At 51.2% G+C, this 16,162-nt stretch overlaps 1 protein-coding gene across 6 annotated transcripts; it reads left to right on the top strand.

The window, feature by feature from the left end:
* The first annotated feature begins 90 nt into the window (after nucleotides 1–90).
* Nucleotides 91–15,789, top strand: MFSD13A (major facilitator superfamily domain containing 13A). 6 transcript variants are annotated; one of them, XM_068949799.1, is made up of 10 exons: nucleotides 109–180; nucleotides 4,827–4,874; nucleotides 7,468–7,736; nucleotides 8,210–8,289; nucleotides 9,119–9,568; nucleotides 10,469–10,586; nucleotides 11,598–11,694; nucleotides 12,477–12,648; nucleotides 13,411–13,604; nucleotides 15,578–15,789. In XM_068949799.1, the coding sequence occupies exons 3-10, from the start codon at nucleotides 7,572–7,574 to the stop codon at nucleotides 15,733–15,735; spliced, it is 1,434 nt and encodes a 477-aa protein (XP_068805900.1). In that variant the 5' UTR covers nucleotides 109–180; nucleotides 4,827–4,874; nucleotides 7,468–7,571; the 3' UTR covers nucleotides 15,736–15,789. The 6 variants fall into 6 exon arrangements, with proteins under 6 accessions (XP_068805895.1, XP_068805900.1, XP_068805896.1 ...); XM_068949795.1 differs by having other exon boundaries at nucleotides 14,132–15,789; XM_068949797.1 differs by lacking the exon at nucleotides 4,827–4,874 and adding an exon at nucleotides 957–1,005 and having other exon boundaries at nucleotides 173–213; nucleotides 14,132–15,789.
* The last annotated feature ends 373 nt before the right edge of the window (nucleotides 15,790–16,162 follow it).

Raw genomic sequence — 16,162 nt, 5'->3', positions numbered from 1 at the left:
TGGCTGCCGGGAAGGGCAGCTTCCCTTGCCACGACCCAAGATGGCCTCTGCCCGGACCCTGCTGCGGGGCGGGGCGGGGCGGGGCGGGGCGGGGCGGGGCGGGGCTGGGGTCGCCGGGGCGCATGCGCGACGGCGACGGTGACGGGGGCACGGCGGGGGCAGCGCGGGTAACGGCCGCAGGTAGGAGGCGCCGAGGGGGCGGCTGCGGAGGGGGTGGGTCTCGGCGCCCCGGTGCGGTGCGGGGTGGGGTATCGCTTCCCCCCCGCCCCAGTGCCGACCTGGTTCTGTCCCGGGTTTAGCTTTGCTGGGGGGAGAGAGAGAGACGCTCCTTCCCGTGGGCGGTGGGAGACGTGTTGCACCTCCCTGCAGTGGGGGTAACCCTCCCCCCCGCAGTGGTACATCCTCGGTGGTGATAACCCCCTCCCTGCAGTGAGTGTCCGCCCCCCCCCCGCAGTGGTTCAGCCCCCGTGGGGTAATTTCCCCCTCCCCCCCGTAATGGGGCAGCCCCGTTGGGGGTACTGCACCGCAGTGGGGCTGGTGGGTGGGTGTCTCCCCCCCCCGCAATGGTACTGCCCTGGGGTGTGCCTCGCCCCCACCCCACACGCTTGGTCTGGGCTATCCCACTTGGCCCCGCGGGGGGGGGTTCCCTCCCTTGCCATGGCAGCAGACCCCGTCAGTGTCCGGAGGTGGGGGACCTTCTGCCCGTCCCTCGCTCTGGACCCCAGTCCGGGCCTTGTCCCTGCTCCCTTGCTGGGATGGGGAAGGAGAGGTGGCAGGGGGTGGCTGCCCTGTCCCCATGGCATCTGAGGGGATGGTGGTGGCACTGCTGCTCTTCTGGGTGGCTGAAGAAGCGGTGTCCCTGTCGCCAGGCCTCACTTCAGAGACATCGCCTGGCTTCGCATCCTCCTTTCTGTGCAAACGTGGGCTAGTTGGTGATCTGGTGGTGTATATTTCAGGCCTGAGATCTCTGATGGCCTCAGTGGCTGGACTGTGCTTAGCTTTCTGGTTAGTAACTTACGGTCTGGTACTGGTCTGGGGTGTTAGGGGAGCAACTGCAGCTTTGAAGGCTTGTGCAGGTCTCCCCGAGAGGAAAAATTGAGATACTGTAGTGGAAACCCCCAGTTGCTCTCACTTGGGCGCAGCGTTGGTAAGCACTTCCCACCTTGTGATGTGCTTCATGTAAGACTTAACAAGAACGGCTTCTGTCGGTGCAGTAATCCCCTTGTTTAGCTTCTGCGGTTCTGCTCTTGTGGGTTGTTTTCAATAATGGTTTCATATTTACTTCTAAATATGCAATTTGATGCCAGTGGGACTTGGCCATGGTCCTTGTACCAGTGCCATGCAACTTCACTACAGGATTAGCACCTACGCTGATGGCAACTTCTTGGAAACCAGTTCTTAATCCATCTGAACATTTTCCGTGCATTGTAAAACAGTGAATTGCTTAGAAAAGGGGTGCCTGTGTTGCCAAGTTAAATGTCTTACCAGATTCCGAGACTGAGATCTACCCAGTTACCATTATTAACGAGCCTTGTAATCTCATCAAAGACTGGGATCTAATTAGACAAGATTGCACTGCTTGAACACAGCTCCGCAGAAAATACCAGCTAATTCAAAATGTTAATTATTGTCTTGGTGTAGCATTTCTATTTACATGCATCTTCCAGTGTGCTCTGAGGGAGTGACAGAAGCATCTGATGGAAGCACATGATTGCTGGTAATGAGAAGGGTGTTGCCAGGTTTCATGATCCCAAGGCATCTATCACTGTTGAATTGGAAAACATAACTGGGAAACACCCTACTAGCCTCTTCAAAGCGACATGCTTCCTTGCCTGACGCAGCTGGTATCAGGTTATTGAGGGCTTTATTGCTTTGCTTTTCAGATACCAGGCTGCTGGGAATCTGCTATCGGTGAATTCATTAATGTTTCACTTGGGATTGTGTTTAGTGTTTCATGAAGATTTCTCTGTTGTCAAGTGGATTGTTTAAGGAAATGTTAAGTTGTGCCCATGGGATGGGAATTTGAGGATTTTGAGGCACTTTTTTGATTGAAGTGAAGGTCTTTTAAGTTTGATTCAGTTAGTGGAAAAAGCTCTGTGCAGGGATTTCCATTCATACTGTCGGAATCTGAGTAGCTTCATGGGGTCAGGACCTGCAAAGGTTTCTGTGCTGTGGTGGTCTTCTAGGGTACCATGTGCAGGGAGGGAAGGTGTGTGCAGAACCTGTTCCATGCTCACAAAATGGACTTATTGCTGACTGATAAGCCTGAGCAGGTGAACGCATCCACGGTTGTGTGTCCTCTGGCTGAGGATGTCACTTACGGGGTCTGGAAGGACAACAGCTGTATCTGAGATTGAAAAAAGGATCTCTGTCTCCAGCCCTGAGAGAGTGCATTTGTGGATGCATCTGATTTTAGATAGGTGCTCATCTGCAAAGAGTGAATTTGAAGTTTGTATAGGTTGTTTGAATGGAAATCGGCTGGTGTAGCTGCAGAGAAAGAACGACGGAGCTGTAGCAGTTCTAGAGTAACTTCTTTTTGTGGAAGCTGTTCACAAATAAAAGTGAACTTGTTGCATCCAGGCTGGTTCATACTGGAATGAAGTCACTTTTATTTAAACTGGTGTTCCCATCCCCAGGCACTATGCTGGAACAGTTCACGGAGCAGCAGCTTGTTTGTGGGAGCAGCTCCAGCCAAGTTTCCTTGGGGCCAGCAGCCCCATTCTGTCTGGATACAAGGAATGTCTAGAAATATAGCCCCTTCTCAGGCAACTTGTCCTGCTGGTGGATTTATTGTGTTGTGAACACAGAGAAATTGAGCTAGTGTATTTGTCTGGCCCTCTCCTTGAGTTAATAAGCCTCCCAAAATGCAGAATATGCAGCAGAGGCCCCATAGTGACTGCTGGAGTGAGCTTAGATGTATCCTGAAGTATTATTTGGGATAGTTACCCACCTAGTGAAGAATGAACTGGGGAGTCATCCTGTTGCAGTGGTCAGGTCTGCAGATGACTGTTTCAGGTCCCTGAGGGGCAGCTTCACCATATGAGAATTATCTGGCCCTGCTTAAAAGACTGGGCTGGGCCAGGATTCCTGGATATGGCTCTATTGCCAAGTTAGTACAACAGGCTTCAGCTGTGGAAGGCTGGAGCTCAGGCCCTGGCAGTTTGGTCTCATTCTGAGGCCAAGGGGTTGCCACATCATCGTGGGACATGATGACTTGTGAATCCAGCTGTGAACTGGCTTGGAAATCGGAAAAGATGTAAGAGCCCTTAACTGTGGTGTATTCCCAGCTGCTATGTGCCAGCACTCTCGAACACAGGCAATGCTTTCCTGGTAGCCAGTATTCAAACACCCTTCTCAAAAAAGATAAGATCTGCAAACATCACCGGCAGGCGCAAAGCCAGATGTCAAATGCAGAGGTGGGAGTTTTCTGAAGTTAAGGCTAGTTGCTTTCTAATTTATGAGCTTGTTGCTTTATGACTGTGCTTTAGAAGTTCAGTGTAATGAATGATAACTATTCCCTCTTGGAGCTCTTTCTCCCTTATTTCTTAAAGCCTAATGTTGAAAAGCTCTGACATACTCTGAGTGATGCTCTATCCCAAGGAAAAGGTTACCAGTGTGGCAAACTTGCATAACACAGTGCTTTGGATGTAGAAGCAGAATCTACTTTTTACGGACAGCCATAATTTGATTCTTTTCATCTGCACGTTTGCAGATGGAGGGACGGGAAATGACCTAACAACTGTCCCTGCAAAGTGAAATCATTCACAAATGCCAGCTGGCTTGAGGGGTTGTGCATCTGTGAGGGAATGGCAAGGGAAAAGAGGGAGAGGAAGTGGAACTTCACCTTTTTTTAAACAGCACTGTAGCATATAAATGACAAAATGAGGCGTCTCTGGAAACTTCAGCAGCTGGGGTTTGTGCAGCATGTGCTTAGCGAAGCATCGTTTGGAGGGGTACCCGTGTGAAGTGCAGTGCTCTGTACTAAGCCTAGAGCAGGCTTTGCTTTCAGACAGGCTATGGGAGCGAGGCCGTGGGGTACGCAACCCCTGGCACAATGCAGGGCTTGGCTAGTGCTGGGTTTGGGGGGTACATCCGCTTGCCTCGAGCCTGTGTTGGCGTGGGGGTAATGACTGTGCAATCTGCCCTCTGAGGGTCGTTGTCCTGAACTGATGAACAACTAGCTGTTACTAGCAATGCTTGAGGTTTTTCAACTGTTTGTCACCTACTCATTATTCCCAACCCTTCGCAGTAACAACACAGCAGTTAACTACTGCCTTAGAGTGAGTCAAAGTAGGAGGGCTGCCACGTGGGCTGGGAATGTGGGCCTGGATCTCGCCTGGGTCTTCCCATATACAACCGCGCTATCTGTCTAAAATAACCCCCACCTGCCAAACCACTCTAATTCACCAGCAGGATGTATATATATGCATGTGCTGGTAACACCAGAGAAGCTCACCCCGGGCACCCTCATCTCCTTATAACTGCCCCTTCTATCATCCTTCCTCTCAGTTGTTGTGGGTTGTTCAATGTGGTGGTTATACAGCTGAAAATACTACAGCCAGGACACCTCTTCTCCAGGCTTCTGGCAGGCATGCAGTGAACTGCTCTGATCCTCTGGTTGTGCCTCTGCGTGTGTATGTTTAACTGGTGGGGCCTACTGCTCCTTTGGCCTTAAACACTGCAGAGACAGCTTTCCTTGGAAGTTTAAGCTTTGTTCCCAGCTCTTCCTTCATGCTGTCACTGGTTCCTGCCTGATCCCACAACAAGTCTGCTCATGGGGGATAAAATGACAGAAAACTATGTTGTTTTGTTTTATTTTCGTCTAGGGTTTGTTACCTGCTCTTTTACTGCTCTCAGCATCTCACCGAAGACTGGTGAGTAGCAGCAGCGATGAGACTGAAGTGTAAGAAGTGCCCTAACGGGTCATCCTGTTGGTCCATCTCACCCCATATTCTGTCCCACAGTGGCAATAAGAGATGCTCTTTAGGGGAAGAGCACGTGAGTCTGGCTACTGTCTGTGGGTCTTTGCACTCATCCATCCCCAGCTTCCACACTCCTTGGATCAGGGGTGTTAGAGGGGATTTGCCTGCCTGATCCTCTTTAGTAGCTCTCTGTGGACCTCTTGTCCATGAATCTGTCTAATCTTCTGAACCCGCCACCCACTTACGCAGCCTCCTTCAGCAGTAGATTTCAGATGTTTGCTACCTGCCAGGTAAAGAAGCATTTGCTTTTTGTCTGTGTTCAACTGATTTCCTGCAAGTTACGCTGAGTGCCCCTAGTTCTTGTGTCTTGGCGTTTGGTCAGTAGCCGTTCCACATTCGCCTCGTCTGCTGTACATGGGATTCTGTAAACCTTGATCGCATCCCCCTTCAGCCTTTTCTCTGTGCATCAAGAGTCCCAGCTGTTTCGTTTCTCCTCAGCAGGCAGCTGCCTCAGCCCCTTGATCGTTTTAGTTGCCCTTTGATCTTCCCTCATCTCTGTGTCTCAAGAAGTTTGTAGTGGGGGTAGGTGCATACACAGTGGTGAAAATTAGGATACACTGAGGCTTCATATGGTGCAAAATGACAGTGTTTGTTATGCATCCCATTCATGAGGGCACCCAACACTTTGATGGCTTAATCTGCCCTTGAACCAATCCTCCACTGAAGGCTCTTGGTGAGAGACATGGGACTCATCAGTGGGTCAGTTGGCTTAGCTCTCCATTTTTCCAAACCTTTATCTTTACACGTTACAGATCTTTGATTCCTTTTCCGCTGATGACCGTAGTAAATGCAGTTTCCCCTTGAGGCTCATCAGCATGTCTGTCTTTAATTACACCTATAAATGTTCATTGTCTAGCTGAAATCCCCTCCAAGCACTCTGTTCCTTTCATCTGCCCATGTGTTTTGGCATGGCGGGATACAGAATGGTGGCTCAGCTCCATGAGGGCTCTGCAGTTGGATCTCATTGAGGTCTAGCACCTGGGCTGGGACTCAACATGCAGTTTTGATCTAGTGATGTAATAGATTGGAACAAATGCCGTTCCTGCTGAACTAGTTGCAAGGAATTCCTTGGGCTGGGCAGAACAGACGGTTATTTTTGCTTTTCTGATCTTGCCTAGAAGTGGTCAGACTCATGACTTCTGGGAAATGCTGAATGGGACTGGAATGTCATCAAGTTTCATAGCTGACCGTTTATTCTTCCTCTTGATCTACTTTCTCTGCTTGGACTTGATGCAGCTGATGTTGCAAGCCGTAGGAGGCTGGCTTGCTGGGCTGTTTCCTGTTCCCAGTATGCTCATTCTTACCCTGCACTGTGAAGATGGTCCCAGACCATGTCTGAATTGGGTGAATGTGGACTCTGGAGGGCTGAAACTGGAGTGTCTTTCAGCTGTCTTGCTTTTGATGCTGCTGCTGTAGCAATCCTTCTGTTACATGCCATGTGCGTATTGTGGCTTCTTGGCATCTTCAGCCCAGGTCAGCCTGACCTGAACTGATGTAAGAACCCTTCGTGTCTCACCAGATACAAAAGTTGCATGCCTGGAGGTGCCTTATGTTTTGCCTCTGGTCTGTGGCATCCTGACTGTGACAGGGGCCGCAGTCTGAAAAACATGAGTGTATATCATGGGAGGAAGACGACTGGACTTCCTGACCTTGAGCTCTGTGTCAGTGTTGGTGTGAGGAGACCTCCCTTCCCTTCCCCTCACACCTCGGCCCCTCCTGAACACGCAGTAACCTGTTCCAGTGTAAGGCTGATGTTTCCACTTGTTTTGTGTCCGTGTATATTGCTCTCCAGCAAAAGCATCTTTATTTCAGACAGCAATCCTAAAATTCAGGCCATCCAAAGAAAAGCCGAGCAGCTGCCAAGTGACTTTTGGCTGCCTTTGTCACATGAAGGCACTGTGTCTGCTGCACGCCATCGAGTTTTGGTCGTGTCTGTGCATGCCACAAAGCAGCGACGTTGCTTGCCATAAATTACTCCTGTCTGAGTGAGCCCAGGTGCAGTCTGCTGTGACTGCTTGGGGAAAGCAGTGTGCATATGTGAGTTTACATCAGAGCTGTTGTCATTTTTATGTGGCTAAAAATTTGCACTGATACCTAAAAACGTCAGTGAGTAGTTCTGTTTTCTAAAGACTGCTTTTTTGTTTGCGCTTATCTAGCTTGTTTCCTCTTGTGACCTTGCCTTTAAAGAGATGGAAAGAGCTAATCGGCTATTTGCCAGGTAACGAAGAACATTAAAGGATTGGGCAGCCTGGTCATGAGGAGGCAGTTGTACTCCTGAGAGCCCACAGCCTGGCCTCAGCTTAAGGAAACAGCTGTAGTGCAGCAGACGGCTTTTAGCCTCTTAAATCCCATCCAATTCACTTTTGAACAACTCCTAAAGCAATATGAATCCTGATCTCTGTTGGCAAAGACTTATCAGTTAGTTTGGTTCAACTTTTAGTTTATTTAAGAAATTGAATCTGGTATCGTTGTTTCCCTCCTGCAGGAGCAACAATGGATTGGCCCCAACAAAGATCTAGCAGGTGTTGGGAGAAGACATCCCATCTGAAATGGAGGTGATCTAAGGAGCTGAACATTGAATATACCACCATGGGGTTGCGGCTGCTGGCTTGTCTTTTTCATTTGCCCACTGCAGTGATCTACGGGTCCCTGTCGCTGTTTGTTTCCATTTTGCACAATGTATTCCTGCTGTACTACGTGGACACCTTTGTCTCGGTTTACAAGATTGATAAGCTGTCCTTTTGGATAGGAGAGGTTAGTCTTTTCCATGGATTTCTGCCCTCTTACGTAAAAAATTCTGAAGCCACGACTGCTCCGTGCTAAAAGTGGAAGGACTGTTTGTTGTAATTAGCTGCATTTCCTCTTCGGGAGAGGAGTGAGGGAGTCCTCCGAGTGCTAACTTGGGCTCTTTATTTTTTCACACTCACATAAACAGAGAACAAGCTGGGATAGAAATCCCAGAGACTTTGTTCTTAAGTTAGCCTTTCCTTGGGGTGGAGCGGGCACAGCATTTTACAGACTGCGAAAACCACTGGCCTCACTGTTTCAGTCTGTCAGCTGTTATAGCCAGGAGAGTTGTACGGCAGTGATGGGGGTGGGAAGGTGAGCTGAAAGGGTTCCTGCTAGTTGTTCGCTGTGCCAGCTGAGCACTGGTTGCTTCAGAAGCAAGACTGGGTCTCTGCAGGAGCTCACTGCGGTTTGTTTTGTTGTTCTGTCTTCCTTCCTAGACTGTGTTTCTGATCTGGAACAGCCTCAACGACCCTCTGTTTGGCTGGCTGAGTGACCGGGTCTTCCTTAGCACACAGCAGTAAGTTCCATTTTTAGCAGAGGCTATGAAACTGTTCGCTCTCTGGGGGAGATGATGTGCGAGTGACAGCTTTAAAATGGTGGGAATGTTTGCTAGAGCACGGAACTCATAAATACCACCTTTTCTTAGTACCTTGGGAGTTCACTGCTCTTCACGTTTTAGTTCAGTACCTGGCTGTGTAGGGGAAGTCACACATCTCCATGGGTAGATGTGACTCTAACTCATTGCAATTACATGAGAGGTACTGAAGCTAAAATATAGGCATCTAAAATCTGAAGCCTCTACTACATGAGCGAGCCTCTTAGCGGGGCATTGGAAAGTATCTGTGTGTGGTTTGGGAGACAAAGTGGGGAGAAAGGACAATGACTCCCATCTGGAATGCCTCAAATCACTCCCCCTGGATCGTGGATCGCTGTTGGCCATTAGTGTTTCTTGTGTACTGCCTTCAAGCTTTTAATGAAACTCATGGCAAGGCTCCTTGCACTATTTACGGAAGTGTAGGGAACGCTTTTAAAGTGCTGATTGAAGCAGACAATGCAAAAATGCACAAAGAGCTTTGTTCTGGAGACAAGATCACATTCCTTCATGTTTTTTTTTTCCTTCTTAAACTCAATTTGTCTGCAAAATAGCTGAGAAAGTACCTGATATGGGTGCTCATTACCTTAGCAAATGTATTTATGTTTAGGCTGCCTATGCAACTTGCATGAAGAGGGAGATGCCTGTGGCTGGGATTCCCATTTGGTCATGTGGGTTTTGTCCAAGTGTCTAAGGGTGTGGTTTTTGTGTGTGTGTGTGTTTGTTTGTTTGTTTTCTTCCTCCCTTCTTGCAGGCCAGGAGCAGAGATCTCCTCTCCAGAAGTAGTTCTGAAGAGACTCAGGGCACTAAGCCACAATGGGCCCCTCTTTGCCATCTCTTTCCTGGCTTTCTGGGTTGCCTGGGCTCATCCTGGTTTGCAGTTCCTTCTCTGCCTTTGCCTCTACGACAGCTTTCTCACCATGGTGGACCTCCATCACAACGCCTTGCTCGCAGACCTGGCTGTTTCAGCAAAGGACAGAACTAGCCTCAACTTCTATTGTGCCCTCTTCAGTGCCATAGGCTCGCTCTCTGTCTTCATGTCCTATGCAGTGTGGAACAAAGAAGACTTCTTTTCCTTTCGCATATTTTGCGTGGTGCTGGCCCTTTGCTCCATCATTGGTTTTACCCTGTCAACACAGCTGCTTCGCCAGCGGTTTGAGGCTGATGGAAAAGCAAAATGGGACCAAGAATCAACCCTGAAGGAGTAAGTGTCACCGATTCTGCAGCTGGGACAAAGTCCTGGTGTAGAACTGCAGAGTCCTATTTTGCTTTACAGCAGACTAAATGTGTGGTAAGATGCAGGACAAGGCAAATTTTTGTTAATCATCTATGGTTCTTGTCTGTTGATACAGTTTTCAGAATCCCTTCTGCCACCCTGGCTCCTAAGGCCCTCTGAAAATAGGACAAAACTATCTCGTGACACTTCTGGCCCAAACTGGAGGCAGAGCCCTGACCTGCTGTATGGCCCATCCAGTGTTTGGAACAAGAAATGTTAATAACTAGAGCACCCAGGCCTGTGAGTGGCAAAATGTCAGAAGAACCTTATGAAAAATTATTCCCGCTTGAGCATGAGACCACCTTGCTGCCCATTTCCTGTGGAATAGGACAAGCGAATGTCTCTTACCCCTCTGCTCGCTTTAGCTACCTGATAGCGGCTGGGCTGTTGGTGGGCCATGATGCAGCTGATTTCCCTGTTCAGCTCCCTGGCTCTTCCCTTGGGCTGCCTCATTTGTTGTCTGTTGTAAGCTGCCAGCATTATGCTATACTAACACCGCAGATCCCGCTGAGATCTGCCAGGTGAGCTAACCGTAGGGATCTGGAGTAGGAGCATGTGTAGTGTAATGGCTGGTAAGAAGAATGTTTTTGTGGACAAAGGTCTGAATTTCAGATTCAGAGAATCAATTTTCTTTGGGAGACCTGTAGCCTGTTGTTCTTGCTAGCAGTAAACAAACCTGGTTGCAGACTCTGCTGTTCTGGTTTGGTCCAGGAAAGGGGAAGGTCAGGATGGGAGCTGAGGAGAGAGAGCCCTGCATCTGTCCCAGGGGGCTGGGAGCTCTCGCCTGCTTGCATGAAGGACTCACAAGTAGCTTTTTTCTCCCTTTAGGCTGTACATTGAGAAGCTCTCTGTCCCCCAGGAGAAGAGGATCACCCTAGCAGAGTATCTCCAGCAGCTCTCCCGACATCGCAACTTCCTCTGGTTTGTCTGCATGAACCTAGTCCAGGTAGGTGCAGCAGTGACACGCTGTGATTCAGAGGATGAGCCACTGGCTGCGACTGTCTGAGATGGTGATTTAACAGGATGCTAGTTCCGCAGGAACGGCAGAGGTGTTTCCAGCATCCGCTTGCTCTTGGAGCCTCCTGCATACATTTGGCTGATTCAGCGGCTGGTAGCTGCTCTCCCTGCCTGTGACCCGAGGACACTTCCTGAGCAGACTGTGGGGAGCTTGCTTCTCTGTCTGCAGTGCAGGCTGGATGACGGAGGGCTGACTGAGCTCTGCACAGCCCTTATGGGGTGCAGAAACACAAGGTCCGGCTTGCAGCTCAGGAGTTGAGGAGTGCAAATTTGCTGGCCTAGCTGTCAGCACTGTCTCCTTCCCCCTTTGCGTTCCTGAGGCTCACATCACCGCTCTCGCTGACCAGCTGGATCCGCCTTCCGGCTGGCCTTTGCCATTTCTGTCCTACATCCTCTTCTGCGATTACTACGAAATGCCAGCAGCCTGCCTAGACTTCCAAAGCTTTCTGCGCTGCAGTCAGCTCCTGTCTCCTCAGGGATCCCTCAGTTCCTCTCGGGCCAGCTCTGGATGCTGATCTGCATCTTTGTGTTTGAGGGCCTCGCTGCCTTCTCCCTCCTGCCATGCCACTGCCTCCCCCAAACCCTTGTGGCCATCTTCTTGCCCTGCTGTGCCCCAGCAGTGCTATGTGCTATACAGGTCCCTCTCATTGCCCTAGCAGAGTGAGCTCACTAGTAAGGAATGCTTTGCCAGCTGGGAAGCAGTACTGACCCAGGCACACAGCGGGCACGGCTGGTGGTGTTGCAGCTTTGCAGTCTCAAAGCCTGCAGTGTTGTAACCTCCACAGCCGAGCTCCCCACTCTGCTGAAGTACTCCAGGCCCACCCTGCACGATCCCTTGGCACAGGGCACCTGAGACAACAGAGCCTAGAGGGCTGTTAACTTTTTCTGTTCTCTTACTGCTGTTCCTGATGATTAGATTGTCTGCATGCTGCTTTCACAGGTGTTTCACTGCCACTTTAACAGCAACTTCTTCCCCCTCTTTCTGGAGCACCTGCTGTCAGACCAGATCTCTGTCTCTACTGGATCCTTCCTACTAGGTGAGTCTCGGATGGGACTGGAGGGAGCAGCCAGCTTAGGATCTGGCCAGACTCTGGATTCTCCCCTCACAAAGTCCAGCTGAAGAGGTGTGCTTGCAAGTCTCTGGGCTGTAAGATTCTGTCCCCCCACACCACATGCTTCCCTGGGACCTCTTGAGTCTCCAACCTTGCTTCCTTCCTGAGCACAAGAGAAATAACTTGGAGCCTTTTCTGATGGTGAAAAGCACAAAGGGTTGGGCTCCAGCCTAGACTCCACAGCTCCATACGGGTTTTGCTCCAAGTGCAACAGCAGTATCTGCAGATACAGCTCCAGGACAGGAATTGAGTGCAACAGAAGTAGCCCTTAATTTAATCTTTCTGTAGCATGTGGACCATTTCCGGACTGCCCCAGATCTGTGGGCAGTCTGTGTTCCTAGAAGGCTAGAGTTACCCAGGAGGATTCTGTGCGGGCCAGGTCTGGTCATGCTGTCCGATCGCTCTAGTTTCTGCCCCTGTGTGACACTAGGCAAGTCTGCTCTTCCTCCCTGCCCGTGAGGTTGGTGGAAGAAGGCCTCCCTCTGCAGGAAGTGTGTGTGCTCTGCTGCAAACCCACCGAGTAAATCTGTTATAGCTGTTATCTCTTCCTGTGTGTGGTGGGGGGATGGGGATGGGGATTGTTCTGTACTTCCTGTCCTGCACTCCTGCTGGCTGTAGCCAACTTCGTCCTGGCTCTCGGTATCGGTCCTCCGAGGAGGCAGACACTGAAACTCCTTCAAGCTATTTTTGTCTCTGTCTCTGCTCAGGTGTTTCCTACATTGCCCCTCACCTCAACAACCTCTACTTCCTGTCCCTTTGCCGCCGTTGTGGGGTTTATGCTGTGGTGCGAGGACTCTTCTTCCTGAAGCTGGCTCTGAGTGTTGCCATGCTCCTTGCAGGACCTGATCAGGTGTATCTGCTCTGCATCTTCATTGCCAGGTACGCAGGCAGCACTCACTTTGCCTGTTCTCCGCCAGCCAGGAAAGGAAATGGCTTGTGCCCATTTCACAGAGAGGAATTGTGGGCAGGGAGGAGAAGCTGGCATTGAACAGAACCCAAGTGGCTCCCAGGTCTGATGCTTCCTGGTTCTAACAGCTGCCTGAGCTTGAGATGGGTCAGACTGCAGAATCTGCTGGCTGCGCCCACAGCAGAGCGAGGGAGGCAGTGATGGTCAGGCCCTGCCACACAGGAGGACAGAGATCTGGCAGGGCAGGTGGCAGCCTGCAGTAGCCTCTCCCAGCTGCTGAGACAAGCTCCCCTCCTCCTCTGCAGCCTGCCTGGGGCAATCGCTCTCAGTAAGTGCAGCCGCTGCCCATGAGCCACTTGCGTAGCCACTCTAGCTCCTGTTGGCCTTTACCTGGCTGCGGATTCTTCCCTGCAGAGGTGTGTCCATGCACATGCATATTGCACGCTTCTTACAGGCAGGAGCTAAGCTGGTTGGGGAGGTACTGTGGGCTTCCTCCTGTCCCTAAACCTGTCTGTGCTGCAGATTGGGACTAACCCAGGGCATCACTGCAGGATACACATGGCTTATTGCTAGCAGTGCTCCCCTCTGGTACCAAGGGCTTCTGAAATCCTCATTTTAAATGCTAGGGAACCTTCCTCTTCTCTTTCTCTCTCTCTCCCTGTTTTCTTTGATCCCTCACCTACTCCTGTCACTTCTTGGTGCCCCTATTCAGTGCTTTGCCTGTTGTCCTGCAGCAACCGAGTGTTCACAGAAGGGACCTGTAAGTTGCTGAACCTGGTGGTCACTGACTTGGTGGATGAGGATCTAGTCCTGAACCATCGGAAGCAAGCAGCCTCAGCACTGCTGTTCGGGATGGTTGCCCTGGTCACCAAGCCAGGCCAGACTTTTGCCCCTCTGATCGGCACCTGGCTGCTCTGTGCGTACACAGGTAAGAGCGCCGCTGGGGACTGCAGCGAGGTAGACAAGGGTAGCCCTGCGCGTTGGCATTTGGACAGGACCCATGGGCAGGGTCACCTGCAGGATGTTTTTGTGCCGCAGTAATACAGTGTTGCCTTGCCCACTTGGCGCAAACATTCCAGTGAGCTCAGGCTTGTGTGGAGCCTGGCCCAGCTGGCAGGTGACTCATTGCTTCGCTGGGGTCTGGCCCTGCTCCCTGTCTCTGTGCTAGGCTGGCTCATTCCTCAGCTAAAGACAAGGCCAACAGTGGCCACAGTTTGCAAGTTAAAGATTTGAATCCACGCTGTTAAGATTGGTTTCAGTTGCCCTGTCCCTTTCTAAGACGTAGGAGTTTGGTGTCATCCACAGTGCTTTTTGTCTTGGCGGGGGGGGAGGGTGAAGAGAGCTCCTTCAGTTGCCAAGCTGTGACTGATCTCTGCCTCTCCAAGCCCAGTCCCTCAGAGAGAGAAGAGACAAGGGTCCCACTGTTCCCACTCACAAATTCTCCCCTGGCACCAGGCTACGACATTTTCCAGCGCAACCCCTTGAGCAACGTGGTGAGCGCCCAGCCGAAGCTGGAGTCTGATGCAGCCTGGGAGCCAACTCTTCGCCAGGGCTGTTTTTACCTCCTCGTCTTCGTACCCATCACGTGCGCGTTGCTACAACTCCTCAGCTGGTCTCAGTTCAGCTTGCGTGGGAAGCGTCTGCAGATGGTGAAGGCTCAGCGCCAAAGCCTGATGCAAGGCCGAGCTCCAGAGGTCAAAATGATCTAGGGATTTCTGAGCCCATGCGGGTGTTCTGTGTTCTGGCTCCAGGCTGATGCAGGACTGCAGACTAGGCAAAGGGATCACTGGCTGAGAAACCCACGTTTACTGTTCTGTAACTGTGAAATGCCGTAATGCCAATGTTTACTCATTTCAGGAGGTGGTCACGGGGGAAGGCAGAGAAGCGTTCAGCATGTAATGGGGCAGGGATAGGTGGCTGTGCCCACAGGAACAAGAGCATTTTATCCTAGCCAGTCTCTGGTCCCAAGGAGCAGAGAGCTGCTAATTGTGGAAGAGGAGGCACCAAGTTGCAGTGTATGATGGAGGGCCACATCCAGTACCCTGCCCTGGGCATGGCCCTTGGGAGCTGTAGCCTCTCTGGCTGAGCAGGAGGGAGACCGCACAGGGAGTCCTTCCTTGCTAGAGCCCTGCAGCTTTGGGGAGTGGAGTAGGAGGCTCCTGAGGAACCAGATGACCAAGGGGTGACTTCAGGACAGCAGGAAGAACAGGGATGAGAGCACCCTGAAGGCCTTTCCCAGTAGCTGGTACAACCCCTCCTACATGGAGGGCTGCAGTTCTTGGACCAAATTTACTCTGAGGCTTTTCTTGGTCCCAGGACAAGACCCTGTACAGCCAGGGTCCTCTGGCTGTTCTTGTTCTGCACTGAGGCTTCCTCTTGTGTGATCGCACAGAAAGAGTTGTTGCTGAGCTGGTAAATGCACTGGGCTTGAACTGTGCTCAGAGCCTAGAGCTGGAGCACCTTGTCTGGCATTGTCTTACCTGCGTTTACCTAGTCTCCCATCCACAGCCCCTTCCATCAGCACTGTCACACATCTGTGCCATAAGCGCCCTTCTATCGTGGTTGGGGCTGTAGGATCAAGGTCAACGAACCAACCTGTAACTGAGTGGAGGGAAGATAGCAGGAGGTTTAGTCTTCCCAGGCTCTGGCTGGAAGCAGAACGGACAGGTAGTCACCAGAGGGATCCCTGAGGTGAGGGCTGGTGCCTCCTCAATCCTGAACATGTCAGTGGGCAAAACCAGGTCAGAAGAGATATGACAAAGCAGGCTGGGTCTGGGCGAGCAAACATCTGTCCTGTGCCTTCCTGCAGGAAGAAGGGATGTCTAGGCAGTGGTTGAAGGCCACTGTGTGGTCATGGACATGCAGTTCTCTGCTCAGTCACCTCCCTGGCTTCTCCACCAGGTTTCCTTGTGGGTTACAGCCAACAAACCTGCCATCTTGCCTCAGGACCCAGCTGCCTTCTGTCTTGGACCAAGATGCAGCAAAGCTGTTGTGGTACCTGCTGCAAGGCTTCTGTAGCTCAATATGGTTCAGTCATAAATTATTTGTGCACCTTTTAACAAGGTTTGAGACTGATTCTTCATTTCATAAATTAAAGATGATCTTTTTCTGTATTGCTGTGGTCTCATTTGAATTGGCAGCCCTTCCCCCACCCAAGTCTGGCCCTGTATGGGCTCACCTGGTCCTGGGGCAGCTGCTTTTCTACTGGCCACTTGGGACAGAAAGTTGTCTACATGGAGGGACCTGACCTGGGTCTCTCTTGAAGCTCTCCTGAGCCTGGCAGGATCCTGTAGCTCTCTCCAGGTGAGTCCCAGGGTGCAGCTCCTCAACAGCAGGAGAGCAGGAGCTTGGGCTTGGCCTCTGGCATCCCAGCAGGGCTGTCTCAGTGCTGGTAGTGTCCCAGACACAGGCTGCTGGCTAGCACACAGACGCTGGCTCTTCTGTAACCCAGGGCCATGTTCATCTTGGATGTGCTTCCCATCCCTG

This window comes from Struthio camelus, chromosome 7 (genome assembly GCF_040807025.1).
Source record: "Struthio camelus isolate bStrCam1 chromosome 7, bStrCam1.hap1, whole genome shotgun sequence".
Lineage (NCBI taxonomy): Eukaryota > Metazoa > Chordata > Aves > Struthioniformes > Struthionidae > Struthio > Struthio camelus.
The sequence above is the reverse complement of the archived record's forward strand: the minus strand, read 5'-3'. Positions and strand labels throughout refer to the sequence as shown.

Excerpts from the sequence above, each read along its gene's own strand:
- MFSD13A (XM_068949794.1), top strand. The coding sequence starts at position 7,572 with ATGGGGTTGCGGCTGCTGGCTTGTCTTTTTCATTTGCCCACTGCAGTG. Across the intron at positions 8,290-9,118 it reads GTCTTCCTTAGCACACAGCA|GCCAGGAGCAGAGATCTCCT; the intron begins GTAAGTTCCATT and ends CCCTTCTTGCAG. Across the intron at positions 11,695-12,476 it reads TACTGGATCCTTCCTACTAG|GTGTTTCCTACATTGCCCCT; the intron begins GTGAGTCTCGGA and ends GTCTCTGCTCAG.